Below are 22,532 nucleotides of genomic sequence, written 5' to 3' on the forward strand. Positions count from 1 at the left end.
TCCAGAAAGCACTACATGAACTGGAAACTTCGACTATGGTGGACAGCCCTACAAACCAAGTCAAATCATTCAACAGTGACTAGTAAGTCCTAAAACAGAAATTAAAAGAAAAATCTTAGTCTTATGGGTAGTCGACCATCCAAAAGACTGGATTCAACCAATAACACTCAGCTATAAAGACAGAACCGTGCTCCAGAGAAGCGAGCTTTTTCTTATAAAAAGAAAGCAATCCTCATTAACCATTTCTTTCTTTTCCACCTTAATTGAAAGCAAAACCGAATAAAAAACAAAAAACATAGTAATAGAGAAGCATTTACATGCCCCACAAACAGGGTCTCCTTAGAAGCAAGTTCTATCAAAAGGAGCCATGCTACAAAGGTTATTTGCAGATTGCTTTGCCTGTGTTCATGCTAGAAACAGGCCAGCAGGAGGGCGAATGATGTTAATGCATGCTGACTGGGACCCATGGCAGCAAGTACGCTTTTCATAACATTTGCATGAGTAGCAGATCATCACATCAAGCCTGCGTGAGAAATGATGGAAAAACAGGGAAGACTGAGGAAATACTCACTTAGCAAATTCTGATTAAACCAAAAGGCATCATAGCAAAAACCCCCAAAACACTGCTGAAAGTAGTACTGCTCCACAGGGTGCTAACAACCGCGTAGTCCAGCTTCTGGTTGCCATCTCCTCTCTCCACACAGTATTTCCCGTGACCTAATCTCAAGCCTCTATCCTCAATCTCTTTCAAACAGCTTCTGCAAGAATCAGCAAACTACCTTGGCATACCTAGTCAAAGCGGGGTGCAGCTTGAACAACTCACGTCAACTCAGAAGGCAAAAGGTAAGTTTGCTCTGCCCTTTCCTAGGGAGTAAAAATCCCAGTACAGAGACTGACTGCTTCACAGTGTATTCCTCCTGAGATACCTGAAGTATATACAATGCAGTTCAAATCCTACCTTAAAACACTGCACAGAAATGGTCGGTGTATTACCATCTCCAGTTAATCTTCCCATCTCTGGTAAATACACATTCACCAAGGCGAATTTACCTTTTCACATTTACTTTCAATGTGTGTCCTTTAAAAACATCACAATATATCAAAAACAGGAACTTAAACACTCTTTGCGTTTTTACTGTTGGAAGTCAAATAAATTATCTCAGCTTCCAAAACGCAAGAACAGTCAGTTTTCAGAGGACTAATTCATGGAAACAGCACATAGCTGCACATTTGTCACCTCCACCTCTGTAAGCTTTTGAATTACTCTCTTGTGTTTAAAGTGGGATGTTTAACATGTACCTGAATTACAACTACCAGAACAAGCACTAAAAACTACAGCTCTAAATATATTTTCATCTTCTAATAACACAGTTTTTGTAGTCAAGTTTACGTGTACACTCTTTCCAGTTGTGCAAGAACAAGTTGAAATTTCGGTACTTTGCAATTCAGTGATATTTTGAGCGCACTACTCTAGTTCAGTGTTTCTTATCTATCCTTTGGTTGCTTGTACTCTAAGGGGCTTTGCAGCATATTGGTAGTCACCCACGTTGTCCAAGGAGCTAATATTTCACTTTGGCTTTTTAAGACTGTGGTTCTAGTAGACTTTTAACAGGTGTTTGACTGCTCAGTAATCCAGTCCGACATGCACAGAACTGCTCGAGAGAGTGGGGAGAAGGGAAAACTCCGTATTGCTACTGGGACTCTAATGGATGCAGGTATTGCTTACGGCGCAGAAACGCATCCATTCGTAATAAGAGCATGCTGTCAGGAGAGGGGAAAGGACAAGATGACAGTTTACATTTTACTGCACTAGAATTTGGAAATAGGACAATAAAAACACAACAGAGACAACGAAGTTACGTGACAGGAAAAAAGCTTCACAGCAAAGCCCCCTCCCAAAACTCTCTCCTTAGGAAACCACGCTAAGTAGAGCCACTGCAAACATATAGGTATTCAACCAGCAGATCCTGGAAGCACTAACCCTCACCCTGCAACTTCCCCAGATTTTAGGGGGGGAAAGTATCTCACTGTAAAGAGCTGCTGCTTTACCCATCACTTCAGACCCCGCAGCAGTTCATTCTTTTCATATCTACAGGGAACTAGAACCAGATGGCTCTGCTTTATGCAAAGTACTGCTCAAAGACTGGAAACAGTTTTCCAAAACCCACCTGTGCTTAATGGACTGAGGTCAAGTGTGGTGAAAACAGCAGTCAAACAGCAGTCTTTAAAAGTCAAAACAAAATATAGATGGGGGGAGGGGGTTGAAAAACCAGAAGCTAAGAAAAGAACTCTATCCGAAAACAAACTGTTATTTAAATAAGCATTCTTAAAAACTATGAGAGTAACCACACTCCAAGGAAAGACTTATAAATCCAAATCAGCCAGGGAGCAACCAGATTGCATTTCACAGATGCAAAGGGGAAAAAGGGCATTTTTAAAGAGCATGCTAAAGCTTGTGATGATTTGACACAGCAACAAAATCTAAGAGAGACATCTCTAACTGCAGAAAAGCGGAGAGCCAGTTCAACAAGCGACACTAAAAATCGAAGTCCTAACAAGTCACAATAGACCAGTTCTCATATCATCCTATTAGCATCAGAACAACAAGGACTTTGGTGACAGAGTGAGTGTGCTCTTGCAAACAAGCGCAAAGTAACACTGGATTCCTCTCTGGAATCATCTCCTAGGAAGGCCTGTGTATTTAGTAATAATCTCAACTCCTGGCTGAACTTTCTCATCGGGAGCACAAGGAACATAGTGCCAGAAGCTACTGACTCAAACTCTGAGAAGGTACACTGGAGAAAAACCATCCCTGGGAAAAACAAAGGCTAGGCTAACTGCATTTGTACCCATTCTCTTACTGTTTACCTGAGAACTGTACAGTCACAACAGACCAAAAGCATGATACTTCTGGATACCTTTAACTGAGAACAGCAGCATTAACGTGCTGCAAGACTGCTGCAATATACTGCTAAGTGGCAGTTACTTAACTGATGCTGAATAAAAGAAAGATGCAAAGCTACAACAGAAGGTCAACTGGAGACGAGCAGTAACGTGCTAGGAAATCTGCACTGCATCAGTGCAGTGCAGTATCAGCAGCATTAGCAAGCAGGCACCACCTTGCCTGCTAGAGTTACATATGAAGTGAGAAAGCAACCACTTAGAAAAGTCATTCATTTGCTTCCTTTGTATTTTGCATGCCATGAAATATAGCACACAATTTAGAGGAGGGGGACTCAGAGCAAAGGATTAGGATTTCTTTCTCGAGTCTGGGAAGGTATGGATAATTACTACACGTCCTTTAACAGCATTTCATACCCCCAAAAGCCCACATAATTCTAGTCCCAGGCTCTATTCTGGGCATTTGAGATTATATACTGGTTTATTGTGGCTCACTGGGCTACTTGTATTAATGCTACTCGATGGAAAACAGTAACCAGATCTACCATATGGAGCTCTCAGAAGACGTGCTAGACGTTCAGCTGACGGAAGCTATATATCTACTTAAAGCCTTACTGAAAACATTTGAGTTAGACAAACCTGTTAACAGGTTTGGGAGAAAAGGTTTTGTTGATCTGCCATGATGTGTGAGGGCTTTGTGCATTTCTGTAGTAGTTATGCTGGTAGATCTAGTGTGAAAGAGATCAGTTCCTGTCACCATTTTTTTTTTCTTTTTCTTTTTTTTGCTCCTGAAACAATGGAAGAACTGGTGTGAAGTTGTAATTGATGAGTTACAGGGGCAAAACTTAATAATTGGAAAATCCTACACTGCAAATCAGCTTTTCCAGGCTACACTTCAAATCAGTACTATATCCTCCTGCCAAGTAAAACACTACCACCACATGGGTGGGAACTATCTTCTAGAGTCCATTCTGAGAGCAGAGATTTGGAAGGAAAAGTTTCCAACTTCCTTAGGTTAAGAAAAGTTTCCACAATTTTCAAACATTCACATAACTTGTGAGCATATTCATGTGGACATCTCTTTAGGAAATCCAGCTGTATTTCAGCTTCTACCTAGGTTACTTTTGAAGATTTTTTTTTTTTAAATTTGCTAGAAAAATTAGGTTTTTTCCCCATTTACACCAGATGGCTCAAATCATTAGTACATCTGTTTGCATAAAACAGATATCAGAAAGCGTTGCTTGTGAAGACTTCCTGAACAACTTTTCTTGTCGGGATTCCATTATCTGCTACTAGCTCCTTTGGCTGTTTCAGCCCAACAATTACACACAGGCACTTGCTGCCATTCCACTTCAGTATCAAGTCTCTTATCCAATTGCAGGAAATGAGTCTTACTGACTGGTAAAAACAAGCAGTTTTCTCTGCATCTTCGGTATGTTTCCATTTCAGTGACAGTATACAGCATGGTTCTAGGAAGGGTATTACGTCGTCGTCTGTCTTTCAGCTGACCAAGAAATGCACTTAAGAGTGCAAGGAAGCACAGGTTCACTTAAAACATGCAACAGGTAAGAACATCTCAAACCGTTACATATCTTGGTCATCTTCTCAGAGAACCTTCTCAGCTTAGTGTCCTTGCACTGAAGCGAATCAGGATGCAATCTATACTATTAAGTGTTCAGAGAAAAATTCATAAAATCCTTTACTGCTTGCTATTCCCTCCCAATTCTTTCCAAGCAGATTCAAAAATGAGAATAAGAAAAGCCTAAGTAATTACTCATCACTTTACTAGAAAAATAAAATGTTAACATCTAATCTAATACCTACTGATGGTACATAAGAGTACAGTAACACATCACACAAAAAAAAGACTATTTTCTCTTTCCAAAAGGCTATCAAGCTACAGGAGTATTCCCAACTTCCAGTCTAATAGGTGAAACAGGCTATTTCAAGCACAGTCTCTTCAAATACAGACCAAGGCAGGCATTTACAAAAAGCCCAGTGAGAATGCTGCTCTTTTCCTGCTAGCCATTCTGGGAGAAGTTCATAGACTACACTTAAATTCCTTGTTTTTCATGCAACTGCTGCATGTTGGCCAAATGCACCTTGATAGAGCCTGCTTAAATAGGAAGCAATGTAAAAGTTGTCTGGTTTTTGGTTCACAACTGTTCAACTAAGTGCCATTGCTAAGCAATGCAAGGCCTTCAATGCAGCCTAAATGAGAAGGATGACTTAGCGACTGCTGGGCCTCAAGTTTGAGAACATCCCTCAGAAGAACATCCTTAAAAACCCCATCCTACATTTTCAGTTGCCACATTACGAAAATAAAGATCATGAAAAATACCATGGTGTGTATTCCAAGCTATGCTTTCAGTCTACATAAGGTAAAGACTGAGCTTCAAAAAGGAATGGGGCATGACCTCTTGACTGAAACGTAACCAAAATACTTGTTTAAGCCCAGAAAATATACATGTACATCTCGAGATACTGGCTTTCTACAGAGTTTTTAAACTTAAAATCAGATCAGAATTAAAATTGCTCCCAGATTGAGAAGTTCTGTTGCAAGTTACAGCCTTAAGCAAGTTTCCAACTGAGTTACAAACCCTTCTAAAGGGGATTTTACAATTGAAATGCTTACAAACCTTTCAGTATTTCAGTCATGCCAGCTGCTACAATATGGATATTCATCTAAATATTAAAAATGAAAATGCACAAACATATTATAGAGAACAAAAATAAGCATAAGGGAGGGAAAGAAAGGAATCATTCACCACAGGATATCCCATAAACACCAACACTGCACTCTGCCATAAGGCTAGGAGGCTCCAAAGCTGCCTACTAAGGAAAGGGGTAACAAAGTGCTTTCCCCAAAACACTGCTGCGAAATAGGTGCTGCTAGACTTAAGATAAGTATTAGCTATGCCAAAGCAAAAGCCCATGAAATGAGATGTCCAAGGGAGTATTAAAACTCCTTTTGTTTCAATCAGTTAGCGTAAAATCCCATAGACCTTAATGAAACCAAGTTTACTTAGTACTTCACGGACAGAGCTGAACAGCCTGGGCTCACATTCCATAGGAACACGGACATGCAGGTCTGTGCCAGATTGGTCTAGAAAATGCTCAAGATGCAGGCATTTTGGAAGGGCAGTTATTAGCAAAAAAGTACCCATACTGTCTGGCAAAGTGCTGGGCATAGACTGTAAGGGCCTGTTTTACAGTAACTTCAGCTTCTCCCCCTGTGATGAATAAAATGCCCAAAGCACTGGAGCTCTTCTCTTGCTTTGTCACAGAGCAACAGTGAAATCACACCAGGACTGCTTTTCCCCCTTTGCTTCTGTACCATAAACTTTATCACCCTTACTTTTCCATTCTTTCTTACTTAATCTAACCTGCTTCAAAGAAATCCTAAACCGGCAGCAGGACTCAAAGCAAGGTCAACTTTTAGTATCTGTCTTGCCCATTACCTGGTGTATTGGACACCTGCAGTATCTATACCCTCAAATCCGCATACAAAGCCAAACCTGCTTTTCTTTCTTTTATTTTGCACTACGTTAAGGGAGATATAAATCACTTCACTACAACCTGCCAGTGTCAGCTCTGGGCAGCAGGCCACGCAGAAATCCAAAGCTTCCTTTAGCTGCACTGCGTTTCCTTCTTTCTGAATACCTGGAAGCAGCCAATGCCTACATTTATCAACTTCTGAAAGCAGCTGCCTTCCTCCCACACTGCCAGTCTTAGCTCACCTGCTATTTTGATGTTAAGGTTAGCATCCAAAAGTAGATTTTCTGCCTTCAAATCCCTGTGAACTATGTTACGACAGTGACAAAAGTTGACAGCGGCCACTATTTGCTTGAACTTTCTCCGAGCTTCTTTCTCAGCCATGCGTCCATGAGCTACCAAGTGATCTGTAAGGAACAAAGTAAAGAACAAAGTGGTTACTCGCACAGGGAATGCAACCAGGATATGGGCTTCTTGCATGTTTGAAGCAAATGATGTAGACCCAAAGAGAGGCAAACACAAACCCTGCAGTGTTTTCCAGGTTCCAACTGGCATAATGTCACATGCTTTGACATACACGCACGCACACGCACAAGGAAGGAAGGAAAGAGAGGACAGGCCATCCAACACATGTCACAGTGCTCTGGGACCAATTCCTGACTCTAGCTGATTGCAAAGGATTTAATACCTGAAGCTACACTGGAAAGGACTCCCATAAGTAACAGCCACGCTGACTGTTATTTAGGCTGCCTCCAAGTCAAGTGAAAGGCTTCAGAATTATGTACTTTCCTTTATGTAGGTAGCATCCAGTATGGCTGGTTGGAAAATGAGAACTGTCTTTTGTGATGAGTCTAATCTTTCAAAATCTTTTTCAGCCTTTTCCTTAAGCAAAATACTGAGCCTTGTACCATACTATCACTATACCATATGGTGAAAGGTGCAAGTTCACAGCCACAAGCCACCCTAGCCTCCTCTCTGTTTTCTGAGGAGGAGTTTTAGTCTTTAGCACCTCACGCTTGACTTCATAGCTAAGACGCATTACAGTTACAGAAAGTATTTAAAATCAACCCCCCCTCAGTGTCAAAGACAGCCATTACCAGATCAGCATGAAGCCCTGGTATGTTCAGGGCTTATGGCAGCTCTGCTCCAATAGTATTTTTGCATTTACTTCTGACATCCACTGTAGTTGCTTCTAGTAGACACAGTGCACTCTACAACATACACCTTAGGTGAGATCCAGTCTAGATATTCCTAAAGCTCTCATTATAAATGCTGCTTATAAATCATAAAAGTGTAGTTTCAAGAACATTTTTACTTCCACAAAGCAACAAAAGGAAATCATCATACACACTTCAACATATATGTGCAGGAATTCTGAACATCTATACTCTGTCTCTTGCTAGATGCTACTGTTTTGGTGCAAAAAAAATGTATTTGCAATAGAATGTTATTTTTTTTTCTGTAGCACATTGTTATAAAAACAAAACTTACCTCTACTAAGGAAACCTAAGTACTCTAAAATATTTTGCTGAAAACCTGTATTCTCACTCAAATGTAGGATCTGTTGCCAGCTAGGTTTTTCTTGATAGTCATCCTTTCAAACATGGACATGACAAGCCTCCACCTGACTTAGCAGGTCACAAAGAAAGGTGTAAAACAGCAACTCAGCTTAAATTAATCCATTTAAAACTTGAAAGCACTAGATTAGTAAAAATAAGGCTGCTTAAAAAAAGGGGTGGCTTGGTTGAAGAGGAACCATTTCAAACTCCTCAGCGAGTCTCAGATCTTGCAGGGGCTACTTCACTTGACAAACAATTTCAGTGTCAAAGGCTTAGCAAACTACTACTCATACTTTCCTGCAAGTTAGGATGAAAAGGCTGGAGACAATCAGTAAAAAAATAGGACAGGAAAGAGGAAGAAAAGCATACCCCCCTCCCCTGAAGTACAAACAGCACAGGCAACAAAACTGTACCAGGAGTGTCTTATCCCTAGCAACAAGATGGGATTTACTTTAGCATAAAAAAGCAAAAAGAGAGTCATCAGCAGTTGAATTATTAAATACAATTATCACACTTTCTTAATATCTCTCTGCTCCATAATCAAATCTCTAGCTAAAACTGATGTAGCATGATAACAGACGTAGCTAGGAACTGCCATTTGTGAGATCATGAAGTTGAGGGACAGGGCTACAAAAAGAGCAGGAGAAACTTGTCAAGTGCTCTGGAGAGCTCACAGTAACCACATATCCTGACCCACATGCAGGGTTGGGAGGGTGGCCAAGTTTCCCTAACATGCAGGAAGAACTTGAGAGAGGTTTGCACAACCTGTCTCTCCTCTAATAAAAGCATGTGCTGGAGTAAGCAACAGCACATCTGTTTCATGGGTTTTGTAGAGGACAATGAGATTTTTAAAAATTGGACAGCAGCCACCACTGCAAATAGAAAAACCTAAGCTTAAGGCCAACAATCCAAGTTGTCTCTTGAAAGCATACTCCTGACACCAAGCACAAGGAACATCACCATTTGGAGAGTTAATTCACTAGCTCTTATTTGTTAAGTAGATTTCCTTGGGTGAAAGCAATTTGAAAGCAAGGCAGGGAAGTATGTATCGCCTGTCCTTCACCTCCTCCAGGTTAATTACACAGCATCCTGCACCACACTGGAGCTGGAAAGCAAGTCACAGGGCACATTAACAGAGGCACCTGCAAACAAAAGCCTGGTAGGATTTTTCTTCCCTTCCGCCTGCATCTATGCATTTCATACGACAGGGCTGACATTCTGCTCTACTCAGATGCCTTCAAGACAGCAGCTCTGAAGGAAATCTTCAAGGGATAGAGAGATACTTGCAGCACCCGCTCTTTCAAAGAAAAGAAAAAAAAGGGAGACAGAGACACACACAGACAGGCTTCATGTTCAGATGGCAACCCCAGAACAGGAGTAAGTCAGCGATCCACTGTAATGATACTCTGAGAACCAACTGAAGATTAAGTTCAATGTGTGAAGGTCCAACATTACCTCCTTGCCCATTTCACTAGGCTATTACTTTTCAGCTCGGCCATGGATTTGACCTCAAAAGACTTCTAGCTGAAAACAAATCACTTCAGCTTATTTCACTTCATGAACTCTATTTGGACTGGAGAGCTTGGAAGAGATATCTGTTCTCAAAAATGAGGAAAATAAATAACTTCTGAAGGCTTCTCATCAGGTGGTTTTATTTTTCCCAGTCACCCATTAATTAAAATACCTGTGACATAATTGATTTGCAGTAAATACTAATTACCAAAATACATCAAAGCAGTTCTGCTTGCTTCTGACTGAACAGCAACCTACTTCTCTGGGCTTGACTACTAATGTTGTGCAAGAGGGAAATTGTTTTTGAAAAACTTGCCAATTAAGTTTTATTCATCAGAGAAATGTATTCCACCAGCAAATCAGAATTGGGGCTGGGGAAGGTAATCCATCACCAATTCCAATGCGACTCAAAGTCTTTACTTTCTTCACTTGCTAGTAAAAGCCAAACTTACTATCATAAATAGTCCCATCGTATTTCCCCAAGTCCTGCACACGATCATAAGTCTTTTACTTAGAGGAGTCGTGACACTGATGAGCAGAGTTAAGCAAGGGCCTGCTCCAATTTAAACTTTGCTAGTGATTAACAGACACTAGATTGGTTCCTAAACAAGTCAAGGTCATTCACATTTTTAATCCTCTCGAATCTAGGAACACAACCTGCTGATGTAGTGAGCACTCTTAAAGCGCAAGATCTCAATCTCTCAATGTAAAGAAAATACATGAAAAAATTTCTCTCACTCATTTCACTTCTGCTGGCAAGAAATCAAGTCCAGCTTTTCCAGCAGACATATTTCTACAAGGCTCTTTTAAGTGTATTTTTGTTCTATCCACACTCAAATGTAAATTAAAAGGTCAAAAACATTCAAAAAGGACAGAAATGCAGTTTCTGTCAGAAAAACTCAGAAATACCCCAGAAAGGGAAAAAAACTGGTATTGCACTACTGATGTAAAATGACCAAATGGAGACCTCAAACTGTTCATTTACTTCCTTGTAGCCAGTTCACCAGGAAGTGTCACTTCAAAGGCCTGAAAGGATTACGGCACTGTACAAAGCACAGCCCCCTTCCCGGCTCCCCGTCCTCCCCCTCAGCTGCCTTTCTGTTGCCCACTGTCACCTTTTCCCACCTGGGTTTTCAGCACAACCAGGGCTAGTTCTCAGACCTGTCCCTCAGCACGGGCAGCGAAACACACCCTTTGGGTTAACGCACGTTGCGGAGTCGTGTTTGCAAAGGCAACCCTGCCAGATGTCCGCTCACTCAGAAAACACTGCTTCCCCTTTCATTAGTCTTGCTTAGACTGCAAAAAAATCTCTTTAGCTTAGATGTCAAATTTCACATTTAATGAAGAAATCCGGAGCAGAGGCCCGTCCCCAAGCTGTGCACGTAGGCACAGCATTTGGGGAACGCTGACATTTCTGCACAAGCTCCAGAGGAAGGATAGAAACAACGAAGCTACGGAATACCTCACATACCACCACGGGCAACTGTATTCCAAAATTAACCATTGCAAGCTTAGTCTGCAGAAACCTCTCGTGCAAGGGAGGTTACGGAGACGACCTGAATGTTCAGCTGGGCGACCAACACGCCGAGGCCAGAAGCACTGATTCCAGCCGCTGAGTCATAGGCATTAAACACTTCTGTCAACACACTCTTCTGAATCTAAGGTAGCATACAGAGTTACTTGCTTTCCTGAGAGGGGGAAACGCGTGATTTCAGGTCCCTTAAAAACATCAGTCGTTGCTCTCCAAAGTCACATGAAGAACACGTGCTACTCTTTGCATTATTAAAAAAAAAAAAAAAAAAAAAAAAAAAAAAAAAGGCAGTGAAATCCTACAGAGAAGGAAAAGCATCTCCTGACTAAGACAGGACCAATACAAATAGCTGCTGCTTCTAACCCCTAGACTTCTTGTGTTTTTAAGTTGCTTTCCAGATGGACAGCAAATGCTACTTAAACTTCATATCTCTTCCATGGAGTAGTTTAACTCAACTTCCAGCGTATTTGGCGACCTTGCGATCTTAGACGCAGTCTGACCTTCCAGTGACTGGTACTGTTTTGTTTAACGTGTCTGCACAATCCACACTCAGAAAGCCCATGTCAGTAGCAAGCAGAAGTAAATGGAGAGAAAGGCTCAGAGACCACAGATGCGCCAAGTTCAGCGTTACAGCTGCTGCTATAGCCAACTTCTGTAAGCCCCCGGCCAGGTACCAGGGGATCGCCTGCTGCCAGCCTCCCTTCCCTGAAGGCACGGAGGGGCACCCATCACCATACACCACGCTTCAGGGAGGGCTCTTCTGTCGTACAGCAGCCCCGTGCAAACTTGTCAGGGAGGGAGGGAGGGAAGGAGCTTCTTTCACAGCTTGTTTGCAGCGCTGGACGGCGTTGCAGGCATGGCTCTTGTATCTACGCCCTGCCACAGGCCGGCTCCTTTCCCTTCACACCTCCGTGTCCCTCAGCAATTTCATTCAAGATCTGATAGATACTTAGGTGTGGACCAGCATTGCTCCACTTCAGCTCTCTCCATTTCAGCTGCATTTAGAGCACTTCTCATGCACAGCTCCAGATATGAAATACTAAAATAATAATAATAATTAAAAAAAACAGGCAAACTCAGCCATATCATTGCACAGAAGCAGCATCCAACAGGGCCGAGTAACCTTTCTGATCTTCTGTAGGGGAGGAGGAGCTAGGGAAAACATTCCATAGGACACGTAGACAAAAAGACACCTCTGCTGCCGAATGAAGCATCATTGGTCCCTCCTGCTGTCAGGACAATTAACTGAAAACTCGGAACAGCCAAACAGTCCTGAGAGTTTCAACATTTTACAAGTTTTCTAATAGAGAAGAGGAGGTCCAGTGGACAAGGGCACTAGATCCAAATCTATTGGACTAGATTTTCAGCTAATTGCCAATACCACTAGAGCCTGACTCGGAAACGTCACCGTCTCTTCTGGGCTCCAATTAAATTCCATTTAAAAATAAAGAATTACAAAAGGTGGTATTAAGATATATCAAGACATACAGATCACAAAAGTATATTCTAAAGGCTACATATTGACCAGAAGATAATTTTCTTAAGTTTTCTGAGAATATATGCTAAGGAACCTATTTCTGTCAATGTGGACTGCAGTTTACTTGCAGCCTCCATAGTAAACAGCTGAAAATAAAACATCATTTTAGACTATGTTCTATTTGACCTCCAAAAAAAGGACACTCAAGAGACTTGGAACAAAGAGCATCCCATGCTTAAAAGGAGACATTTATTTGTTCACAATGTAAAGCCAACAACGCAACCACACGCAAAAACATGTAAAGAGACAAAAATAACAATTTACATTTCACTGCTTACCCTAAAAGCACAACCAAAAGGACATTTTTTTTCCCCTATTCCCATGCACTGCTATGCAAACAAAGTAAATTCCAATAACAGATGGATCAAAGACACTAAGAGCATAGCTTAGCCACTAAAGGAGTTATCAGCCCTGCCACAGACCTTTAACTGTAAATTCAGATAAACAGGTCCTAAAGCTCTCCTAGCTGCCAACCAAGGAAAGCCTGCCGAGCTCAAACTAACAAAGGCTAGGAAAGTCAAGTGTCCAACACTGACTGATGTTCTTTAAACCCGGATCATTTACAGAAACTATTGTTCTTCCAGCTGAAAATTCCGTCCTATGTTCATTCCTCCGTAATATTTATAATTGCAAAGTTTATGCCTCTGAAAGCTGTTTTTCAAAGCTTCAGAGAAAACAACTTAGATTCACTTCAGACAAAGACTTGTAGTGCACAGAAACAAAATGTAGTAACTCAAATTATACAAGGTATTCAATATAAGACTTTATTAAGTGTTTAGCATACAGCAAATCGTGTTTGTCAGGCCCCTCACACCCACAATTTAAGCTCAGCACTAAAATTTCACTTTAAAAACAGGTCATGCAGGCAGGTTATTCAGATAGAATCGAGCAAAACAGGTAAGACATTAAACTGGTATCCAGTAATAGCAGCAGATAACATGATGATTAGTGAGATTTTTCACTGATGCACCCTTGAGCCTGCAAGAATTTTGCCATGCTGCGTCCATGCGTGCACATGTGTGTGTCTGTACAAATTATTCTGCTCAGATGGCAACAACGCGAGAAGCTCAGCTTGAGAACGCTTCCGTGCTGTGAACATAGCATCTTTCCAAGCCTGCTTACCCATAGATCTTGGCTGAATTTCCAACAGAAGTTAAAAGTCACTTTAACGTGGAGTAAGCGCAGCCTTTTCCCTCCACCAAAAGGCACCACTCTTTTCACTGCGGCTGCACTTCTATATGTGCACCCAGCAGCTACCGCCAAAGCTGCTGGGTAAAGGAAAACTCCTCTGGCCACATTCACAGCAAGCCTAGCCATTCCTACCAAGCCTGCCATAAAAGGGACAGATATCGACTTGAAGGAATACTAAAATGTTATCTTCCGTAATAAGCAAGTTTAAGCACCCATCCTCTGCACCACAGTACAGAAGAGCACGAATGCGTCCGAAGCAGGGCCTGCACTGCAACAAGTCTTTCCCTCAACAACCTGAGGACGTGAGGTTCTTCAGCATTAGAGATGCTAATGATTGCAAGGAAATATTTCCAAAATGGGTTGCTGTTTCCTCCCAATAAGCTGCTTCCGCTGTTAGAACAAAGCATTAATGGCCACTCAGGAAGCCCTGTGATTGCAAGAAGCCGAGACGCTGGCTTCCCCCTCGCTGCACCAAAGCTGCAGGTCGCTGGGCCTCGCACAGTGCCTGAAGACTCTCAGAACATGCTAGCACAGGCTAAATCGCCTAGCTATGATCTGTAAGAAATCCTGGCTATTACATAACTGGTAGTGTCTGGACTAGCTGCTCTCAGCTATGAATGAGGATGAAACACTAATATAGATTAGCCATTCTAATGAGCTGAATTTACTACAGCAAAAAATATTTTAGAAAGCAATTAGATTTTCATTTCAACTCACGTGTGAGGCTATTTTTGTAACCAACAGAATTCATTCCAACTTTGTATATGAGCTTGAACATAGCTCCGAATTTGAAAAAAGATGCGCTATCCCTGCCAAACTCAATAGGAGAGAAAGAAAAACTAAGAAGTGATTTATACTTTTCTGCAGTCATCCCCACACAAGCTATGTCTCACAACTGCACTAGCAGCATCTAATACACGTTAAAGTGCTTTTGTTGCGATTACAATTTGCTATACAACACAATTTCCCAGGCCTTCAGAATTGTTGAGCATCCAGTCCTGTAATTAATTTTTGAGGTAGCAACTGGAAAACTCAGCTGGATGAACTCAGGTTTTCCACCACTTTTCAAACATCAGCTTCCACTTGTTGCCTTCAACTGCAACTTTCTCAGAGAAAGAATAAACCAAATAACATGGACAATGTTGAGAAGCAAAGCATGACACCTAAGTGCAAAGGTACTTAAGAACTGTTATTGATTACATTCATTTTATTCTTAAAGAAGCCTTTGGCTGCAATTTGCATTAGATGTTAGACACTTGGATACATGCTTTGTGTGTCTCAAAGGAAAAAATAAGGCTGAAAGGAGGTCTATGCTGTGACAGCTCTCCGGTGTCTCACGTGCTTAGGTCAAAGTAATCCATTCAACATCTCTGTCTCAAACACCTGTCTGTAAAGCACGTCACCCACTTGCACCCCAAGGCTCCTACAGAGATACAATCAACTGAATCTTTATGAAAGATGTGGCAGTCATTGGATAAAATCAAAGTAGGACTGTCACCAGTTTTTGTATCCTCTCTTAACTGAATTAACTGCTTTCTCCTAAGATAATTCAAACACAGCAGCTTTTGCTTATGGTATGTTAGATCTTGTTCCCGTACCTCAGAATTTCAAATGCAAAGCCTCATGACCCCTGAAAAAGCTGAGTTAATTCTCTCACTTCCAAAAAGATGCTGGTATTAAACCAGACCAGACAACACCACCTCCTATCCAAAGCACCGCTACTTCGGCGGAGAGTTCAGAAGAGAGTTCATTTTTGAGGACAACCAGTCCTCAGAGCAATTTGGTGAGATCTGCCCCATATATCTACTATGAAATGGATACATGCTTGTGCACAAACATCTTCCAGAAACCAAAAGCAAGTAATGTTAGTGAGAGAGTTATCAAGCTTCAGCACAGAGCAGCTTTTATTTGAAAACCAGTGTGTTTTTCAGCTGAATCTGCCTTTCTTTAATCACATTTTCCTTAATTTAGGGCTATTCTTGCATCACCAAGAGCTTCATCTTTTATTACAACTCAGCCTCTCCCCCAGCAGTCTCAGAAGCACTGCACATTGACATCGAAAGTGAAATTTCTGCAATGACTTAACAGGACAAAGAGGAGAGTATTTCCATTTAGCTGACAGGCCAGATTCATCTGCCCTCCCAACGGGGCAGTGTGACATTGTCAAAAATAGATTTAAGCCAGCTTGTTTCAAGCACTGGTTTTCCCAAATAAAGCTCACGAAGATTTTCCCCTTTCTCTGAGGCTCATGTTAGCTAAGCTAGTAAAGACCAATCTTGCAAAATTCTGACTCCATCACCTGGCACAAAATTCTGATATGCAAGCAAACTTCTCTTTCTATGAGTGTCCTTGTTGTTTATTTTATGGCCCTGTCCAAGACCAATTAATAGATCTTGCAGATGTGCTCAGAGATTATTAATTTTTCTTTAAAGAACAGCTTCTGTGTTCATAAAAACTCTGTTTTTACACAGAATCTTATTGGCATAAAATCAAATTTAAAATGGCTGTAGCTAATAAATGCTAAGGTAACATCAGATATAAAAAATATCAGAAAATAAATGGCTTTGAGAATAAAATATTATAGAACATCAGGACAGTCCGTTTCTTTAAAAGTCACTAACCGATGCCAGCATTTCAACTATAGTCAACAAGTTTCACAGAACTTGCTGGGAAGTGAAGTATTTGACGCTGATTTAAAATGCAACTAGATGACTATTTCCCAACACATTTATTCCCAAAGTCAGAATAAAAGAGTAGTAGCACCATCTGTCAACAAAACCCAAAGAAAAAACAGAGGTTACAAAAGTTATTTTTCCATCAAGTTGGTATCAATTTATTTCTTTACCCCTTTTGTCAGTGGAAAGTTCTCAGGCTGAAGGGCATCTCTCTGCTGAAGCAAGAGAGTGGGGCAGCTATTTTCAGTTTACTGTAGTTGACCGAGTACATTATCTGATTAAAGAATTCAATAAATGTACTTACCAAATATTTCCCCTCCACTAGCATACTCTGTCACTAGATAAATCATCCTCTCCGTCTCCATAACCTGGACGCAAGGACAGAAAAGTGACAGATAAGGAGACTGCCTTGTGCACAAGGAAATTAAGCTAATTGAAAATTTTTATATTTTCTAACATGCGCAACTGCTTTCATCAAATTAAAAGGAAGTATTACTTTTCCATGCTTTACAGGCAAAGGAATGGACAGGAAGTGAGGAACAATAAGAACAAAATAGGAAATTTTAAACACTAAATCTGTAACTAAACACAACATTTCACTTGCACATTCCTCATCATCTATTTACCTCCCTTTAGCATTTGCTACCTTGTCATGTCCTGTCCCAGACACCTGGGAGACTTTTCAGAGCTGCTGTAACCAAACTAGTTCACCTTCAAAAACTAATCATTGTTCCGAAGAACTAAAATAACCAATGCATTATTGCTAAGCAGTGGGGAGGGTAAGAGGGACATTGGCAGAATCAATAAGTGACTTTCAAGCGAGTCAAGACCTATTAGCATTAAACGAGAGTGAGGGCTTTCCTTTGGCGAGTCTCCCGATTTCAGCCAGGTAACAATTTCACACATTTTTTGAGAGTTTGTTAGGATTTGGGGGACAGAGCATTCCAAAATGCAAACGCAGTGATTAGACACAATTTCTTTAAATGATTCTAAAAACGGCCACAAAGCTCCACTGTACATCCAGCTTGCTTGACTAGCCCATAAAGACAAAGATCGGGACACACCAAATTCTTTACGACCTCACCCAAACAAATCAAATACAGCTATATAACATGGACAAAGAGAAGAGGATACTGAAGAATATCAGCCTGCACTATACCACAACATTTCCAAACAAGAATTCTAAGGATGTCATCAGGAACTTCAATTAAATTGAAGTCCTATTGGGAAGCTACTAATGTGAAACAAGCCAAATTCTTGGTAAGTTACTATTAATCCTTCAGAATCCCCAAAGCAGAAAAATTTACAGTGTGATTCACTTTTAGTTATTAACATCAGAGCTCAAATGCTCCCACTTCAGGTGACCAGAAATGGGGAGCAGACAGAAGAGCCAGACGCGGGCACTCCTCACGAGAAGCACGGCAAAGCCCAGGAACAGGCACATACGTGGGGAAGAGACTATGCAAGGAAAGACGACAAGGAGAGAGGGGAGAAGGAGAGAAAAAAATAACGCCATGAAGAAAAGCAGCCAGAGTAGCTCTTTTCTAAAGTGAAGCAAAGCTCCCCTGGCGGAACTCCCGGTTAACTACAGGGAGCACAAGAGGATGAGGCAGGAGAGAAGGGTGGAGCGTGTACGTGTCTGTCTGTGCATGAACTAACAGAGAGCTTGGAGAGAAAGACAGCAAAGAGCTTAATTTCAAAACATATCAACCAAGAAAATAACCCCCACTGACTGCTCCCGGCCACATCCCTGAGGAAGGAAGGAGACATTACGCAGATAAAGAAGCAGAGGGGCTGCTGAGAGAAAGCAGTATCACACCCCGGGGACTGCAGAAGGGCCACAGCGCAGGACTCTCAACTGCATGTGACCAATTTCGGAACGTGCTCCTATCACCTCGCCTGGCACTTGCTGATTCCATGATTACAGCCCAAACCCACCTCAGGACTCCTGAACAATCTTAGAAAAATCCCTATCAGGATCTGGAAGTGGAAAAAGCACAAGGCAAGACAGTATGTGCTAAATAGAGGCCTTAACGACATGGTTGCAGCTTGTTTAACAGTCAGTTGGTGACAATGCACAATTGCATACAGAAAGTAGCAAATATAATCCTCTTCTTCCTTTCAGCTTCTAGGCTGTAAGGGTGGCTCCTAGTGCAGCTCTTCTGTGACCAGTTATAAAGACTTCCAGCAAACACACGCTTGAGGTGCCCTCCAACTCTTAATGCTCTTTCTTTAGCAGGTTTCCCAGATTTTGTCAATGGAAAAAGAGTCAGTTTCACTTCCAAGATCTCATGCTGAACCTTTGGTTTCAGGTACCACAGGTAAATTTGTATACAGTGGGTTGTTTAGAAAAGGCATGAAAACATTTGTTTTGGCTTTTGTCAATGCGTGTTTCAAAAAACAAAGTGAAAGTTTCTTTTAACATGAAAGGGATTATCATCTCAATAGAGAAACTAAGCATTTGGAGCCCATGATAGCTGGTTCTTATTAAGAGTTACAACTCAAACAGGTGGCCTTCATATTAAAACAAAACAAACAAAAAAACCCCCACACCCACACAGGAAAACAGGAACTGCTAAATAGTTGGTTTGATGTTTTTCTGAATGTTAAAAATAATGAATATAACAGAGATGTACCCCAATTCTTTTCAAATGACACTAGACACGAGAGATAGCTCCCACTCAATAGTAACACATGCCCAGAAAAGCCTTAGAAAGGCTTTTTAAAAAACATATTCCTGTTTCCAGACAAACAGAATCTCCTGCATTATTTCAGTTACTACAGATATCTTCTCCTTTTTCACTTAGGCATTTTAAGCATTTCAAGCTCAAAGAAATATGATCTTCAAATTCAGATTTCTGATGAAAAGCTGTGAAAGGCTTTGAATTTCCAACTCCAGGTGTTAGTAGTTTTTATTAAAAAACTTCAAAAATCTGGAGAACAAAATGCTACTGAAAGCACCCTTGAACAGTCAGATGAAACATGCTCCACAGTGAGCGCTCTTTTCTCACCTTAGGGAAGTCTAGTCATGAATGTAATCTGTTGAGTATTATACCAGAAGCTTTAGACAGATTAAAATAGGTTGAGCAAGTTCTTTTGCACACACAAAAAAACAAAACAAAACAAAACAAGCAAACAAAACCCAAAACCCAAAAAAACCCCACAGCATTAAGGAGTAAGTTTGCAAAGAAGGGTTCCCCAAGTGCCTTAAAAATGCTGTAATTCCCCAGTGCTGCCTTGGGCATCTCACAGTTTGCTGTTTGGCCAAAACAGAAAAACAGTTACCTGTCAGTCTTACTGTCTCAGTTTTAGCTTTGAAGTCTGAATGATTACTTATATCTATCAAGCATAGACCAGAAGCAGATCAATCCTGAATAGACGCCAATTGATTCTAGGGAATGGCAACTTCTATTGTGGTTCATGACAACTTCTTCCTTAAAATATATATGTGAACACCAATAACTCATTAAAAAAGGAATAAATTCTGGCATATTTCCCCCAGAATTTCAAGTTTCCACATTCCAGTGCCTGCTATCAGGGTCAGGTGGATATGAACAGCAGACTACCCATCTTAATGGATCTTGCAACGTAACACCATAATACTTTCCCAAGCTGAAGATCAAGGTGAAGGGCCCAGGACAGCCCTTTCTCCACTTCATATTCCCACCCTAAAGAACAACAGACTTTCCACCAGATGGTTTGGAGAGAAGCCCTCTCTATTCACAGTTCAGCCTGTGATTGCAAGCCCTGGCAATTTTACTGCTGCATCAAATGGGCAGGTCGTCCTGCACAAAGCCGGTGGTCAGTGGTTAGTTCTGGCAGGATACTGGGAAGGAGCTTCCCAGAGCTGGAGTTGCAAGCAAAAGAGGGGAGTTTGTGCAGAGCTTTCAAGTGCTCTTTGGCTGCAAGTCACTGCTTCTGCCCTTGTATCAGAAAGGCCTAGGGAGGGAGTCTTCCATCTATCCAGCAGCTTCTAAAACAGCATTTAAAATTTCACCAAGGTGTTTGTCCCCTTTATTTCTTTGTTCCCACCCCTCTGCTATCTGTTTGTCTCTGGCCTGTTGTACCTTCCTTGTTGTTCTATTCAACCATACAGTCAGAGGAACAGCACCAAATGTGTGCATAAAGAGCAACCTACACGTGGTCCTGCCCTTGGTGCTTCTGTTTGCAGAGTAAAAATGCCAAATAAGCCAGAGGAAAGTCTGCAAGCAACACACAAACAGTTCTGCTGTTTCTATCGATCACCTTCCAGCAAAGCACAGAGCAGATCAGCAAGTCCACAGGACCACAGCACAACAGGGTAGGAGGAAGAGAACAGGGGAGCAGCATGCTTTCAATCCTGTTAGCAGATGAGAATTGCTCTTTCCCTTATATCGAGCAGGCGAGCCCATGTCCGGTTTCAACTGGGAAACTGAAAAGCGCAAAATGGCCGTAGACAAAAGGCAAAAGGTCAGCCCAAAGCGGAAGCGTAATTTCCCAGAAAAGAGAAGAATTAGCCACTTTTCCCTCTCCCTTCTAATCAAAGGGAGTATTTCACCTGGGGGAAAATGGAGGGACAATCCTGTAAGACAGCAGTACTGTACCATGTAAAGCTATCATGTAGAGGGATGGAAAACCCACTGCACAGTGCTCCTACCTGATATAACCTGATGATATGTGGGTGGCAAAGCATCTTCATGATCTGAACTTCTCTAAAAATCTTCTTCAGATTCTCTTCATCCAGTTGTGTTTTATCAATTATCTTTATAGCAACCTAGAAGAAGGGAAAAATAAAAAGGAAAAGATTATTTACCAAAACACATATTTGGAAAAGTATTTCCAAAACCAAATAATGCTGCACATAAAGCCCTGCTGTGCTAAACACTACGAGAACAGAATACATGGTCCCTGCGCTTCAGAGAGTCTGGGATCTCTAAGCAGCTTAACAGTACCCACTCAGCTCACCATCAAATGGGCAGGAAGAAGCTTTGTTTTCTATTTGTCAGAGTATTTTTCTGCAGAAGGTACCTCATTAGGGGGGCAGCATTGCAGCCGGTAGTGAAATTTTTAGGCTGTTGCCTATTACCACAGTATAGCGCATTCACAGAGGCACCCAGTAATGGTCTGAGAAACAAATTATTTTTTCAACTCCTGGATATATTTCAAGCAAGTCCAAACATTTACTCAGTTTACTAGTCAAACAGTTTCCCACATTTTACCTCCCAGCTTAGCCAGTCAGCCATGCCGTTGCCATGTTAATTTACTGCTGAAAGATGTGCCCAAACAGCCTGAAAACACCAATACTTCTACATAAAAGAAAAACACACAGAAAGAGAAGTTGCCAGTTAGCCACACAGAGGAGTAACAGCCTTCAATGACTGAAATTTGGATGCAAGTGGAACCAGGAACTAAATTGCTGGCTAATCCGTGAGCCCTGTCAAGCACACAGGGAGAAGCACACAGGGGAAGGAACCTGCTGCTGAACTCTGCTCATCTAAAACCAAGAAGGCAGCGTCCTCCTGCCACAGCCTACGGCAGCCACCGGTGTTGATGCAGAGCAGCGAGAGTGGTCTGAGGGCTCCAGCTGCCCATTTGCACACACTAGCACGTTTCACCTGGGAAAAGTCAGGGCTCTTTTTGAATCATTTCTCAATTAAAATTGTGTGAGTAAGTGCCATAAACATCTAACATCATCAGTTGCTGATCTGGACACTCAGTCTTAATGCATTTATAAACATCTTCGTCTGGGAACACAAGGTCAGACAAAATCCAAACTCTAGTTGTTATATTTCTGAGAAATTGCATTACCTGAACATATATTATAAACCCAGTTCTACCGCAAGAGCAAGACATGACTCTAGAAAGGAACAGTCAAGCCTGCAAAAGAGCCTTAGCCCTGTTGTAAGCTCCTGGGACAAAAATCATTAAAGCTTCTGAAAAAGAGAGACAATGACATGGGGGATGAGAGTGAGGTAGGCAGGCAGAGAAGAGGAAAAAGTCACTAGCGCAATGGACTCCATTGCATTAGCCACAGATCATCTCATATTCTATAATACAGCTGGTAAATACTAGCAGGCATGGTAATGGGCTAATTCAGCTATTTATTCATTTTCAAATCAGAAGTGCTCTATAAAGCAACACAAAAAGAATTT

At 41.4% G+C, this 22,532-nt stretch overlaps 1 protein-coding gene across 10 annotated transcripts in view; it reads right to left on the reverse strand.

Moving 5' to 3' along the window:
- SIK3 (SIK family kinase 3) overlaps nt 1-22,532 on the reverse strand; it is a 104,201-nt gene that overhangs the window by 27,630 nt on the left and 54,039 nt on the right. For 9 of the 10 annotated variants that reach the window (XM_062594464.1, XM_062594467.1, XM_062594465.1 and 6 more), the window contains exons 2-4: nt 21,038-21,154; nt 16,706-16,769; nt 6,642-6,803 (exon numbers count right to left, since the gene is read on the reverse strand). In XM_062594464.1, the coding sequence (XP_062450448.1) occupies nt 6,642-6,803; nt 16,706-16,769; nt 21,038-21,079 (268 nt within the window). In that variant the 5' untranslated portion in view covers nt 21,080-21,154. The remainder of the gene's footprint in view (nt 1-6,641; nt 6,804-16,705; nt 16,770-21,037; nt 21,155-22,532) is intronic. The other variant, XM_062594461.1, reaches the window with a different exon arrangement.

This window comes from Rhea pennata, chromosome 24 (genome assembly GCF_028389875.1).
Source record: "Rhea pennata isolate bPtePen1 chromosome 24, bPtePen1.pri, whole genome shotgun sequence".
NCBI lineage: Eukaryota > Metazoa > Chordata > Aves > Rheiformes > Rheidae > Rhea > Rhea pennata.